Source organism: Dendrobates tinctorius, unplaced genomic scaffold (genome assembly GCF_039654945.1).
Source record: "Dendrobates tinctorius isolate UK_male_01 unplaced genomic scaffold, ASM3965494v1 ptg000157l, whole genome shotgun sequence".
Taxonomy (NCBI): domain Eukaryota; kingdom Metazoa; phylum Chordata; class Amphibia; order Anura; family Dendrobatidae; genus Dendrobates; species Dendrobates tinctorius.
The window spans coordinates 9,825,398-9,827,602 of NW_027361824.1; the positions used below are offsets into that span (position 1 = coordinate 9,825,398).

The window sequence follows — 2,205 nt, forward strand, 5'->3', positions numbered from 1 at the left end:
GGGAGTTATCTGCAGATACATGGTCCAGATAGTGATGATGAGATAACTGAAGTCATCGATATTGATGGAGAGGCAAACAGACCAAGTAGAAAGCCTCGGTGTACCCCTACAGAACAAGATTAACAGTGAGGGGCCAAGAAACAACAGAAATATAGTGTCTTTCTTTTGAGCTGTTAAAATAATTCATAGGTTTATATTGACGTGAAAATGGGGAAGAAAGGGAAGAGAATAAATCTTTCAAGTCTGTGATTTTTGGTGAATTTTTGCACTTTTATTTTTCAGCCTTTGTACCTTGGATTATGACAAACATTACAAATACCCAGCAGAATATAACCCTGATGGTTAACAAGAACAACAATGAGATCCTGCGGCAGACCCTTTTAGTTATAACCCTTTTAAGCTTTGCGATCTTCATCTACATTATGGCAGTAATGTTGATGATCTTTTTCACCACCTCTTCTGCTCGAGAACAAGTCCGCTACATCCTGTTCGCCCACATGCTCATCACCGACCTAATATATCTGCTCTTCAGCCTTTTCCTCTTCCTAGTTTCCTTCTACCCTATCACCTTTTCAGTATCTTTTTGCTATATTCTAGTCACCGTGTCTTCTACGTCCATGAAGGTGACCCCATACAGCCTTGCCATCATGTCCTTGGAGCGCTACATAGCAATATGTTTCCCACTAAGACATGGAGAATTTTGCACTTTGCCAAGAACCACCATAGCAATTGGAGTAATTTGGGCAATTGGTCTAGTCCCTAACCTTGCTGACTTCATTGTCTTGATTTTGACTGTAGACAGTAGTTTTTTCCTCGTGCAAGTGAGATGTGTCCGGACGAGTTTACGATTCACCGAGGTGCAAAAAGCCATCAAAGATTTTGTCTACATCTCAACTTTTTCCCTGGTTGGACTGGTCATCATTTTCACCTACATCAGGATCATGGTAGTTGCCCTGAAGGTTGGTTCCGGAAAGGCATCTGCGTTCAAGGCTGGTAAAACGGTGATGCTCCACGCGATACAGTTATTGTTATGTATGGCCGCTTTCAGCTATACCATAGTAGAGATAGTACTGAAAGAATACGCCTCTTTGTTACCAATCATCAACTTCTGCTTCTTCATGTGCCTTCCAAGGTTCCTCAGTCCTTTCATTTATGGAATTAAGGATGAGTTATTTCAGAAGAACATGAAAAAATTTGTGTTCTGCCTAGCCTATAAATGTGACCTAGGGCAAATACCAAGATATAATAGATGAGCACGACCGGTTCAGTGAGGGTGCTACAGTAGTAGTGGAAGGACACCCAAATGTAGAGGAAAGTAACCACGGCACTCCGAGAGAGGCAATCAGAAAATGAAATGAAGCTTTATTGAAGCGTCAGCATAAAGCTCCATTATGTATAATGGCCAATGTTTTGGTCATCTGGGGACCTTGATCGTGTCCTTCAGCTTAACCTGCAGTGCTGACCATAAGAATGGCCATGCCATATTTTATTTTCTTCTACAACAGGGCAAACACAGTCATACAATGCTAAATAATACTTCTATATAATGTGGACATTACACTGCCACTGAGTGCACAAATAATACCATCATAAAATTCATAAATAATACTTCCACACAGTCACTCAATAATAATACTGCTATACAGCATAATAATAGTGCAGAAGTACTACTGCGATTGATTGCCCACACCACACAAAATACAGCTATGCAATACCTAAATATTACCTCCAAATAAAAGTACCATACAGTGCCCAGGTAAAAGTCCAGTATCTTTCCCACACAATTCTTCCATTCAATGCCCCCAAAATAACTGTCATGCACACCATGTCTAAATAATAGATTCCAACAATACCCAGATAATACTACCATAAAGTGCCCACATCACACTGCCATATCTGTTCTGAGCAATACTTCAACTCAACGCCCAAATAAAACTAAAATGTTGCGCCAAATTAATTCCACCATAAATACTACCGCACTACTCTATCCAAATAATACTACCATCCATTACACATAACGCTGCTATATCTTTCTATATATCAGTTTCAAATTAAATAATAGATCCATACAATACGCAAACAATACTACCATACAGTCCCATGTAACACAGCCAAGCAATATTTCCATTCAATGCCCCAATCATCCTGCCATTCAGTGCCCAATTAATACCGCCATACAAATACCAGATATTACTGCTAATGGAT

The 2,205-nt window shown here is 39.8% G+C and overlaps 1 protein-coding gene across 1 annotated transcript; it reads left to right on the top strand.

Annotated features, from left to right (window-relative positions):
* The first annotated feature begins 299 nt into the window (after nucleotides 1-299).
* Nucleotides 300-1,253, top strand: LOC141051469 (odorant receptor 131-2-like). The gene has a single exon (XM_073548393.1). The coding sequence runs from the start codon at nucleotides 300-302 to the stop codon at nucleotides 1,251-1,253; it is 954 nt and encodes a 317-aa protein (XP_073404494.1).
* Nucleotides 1,254-2,205: the final 952 nt, after the last annotated feature.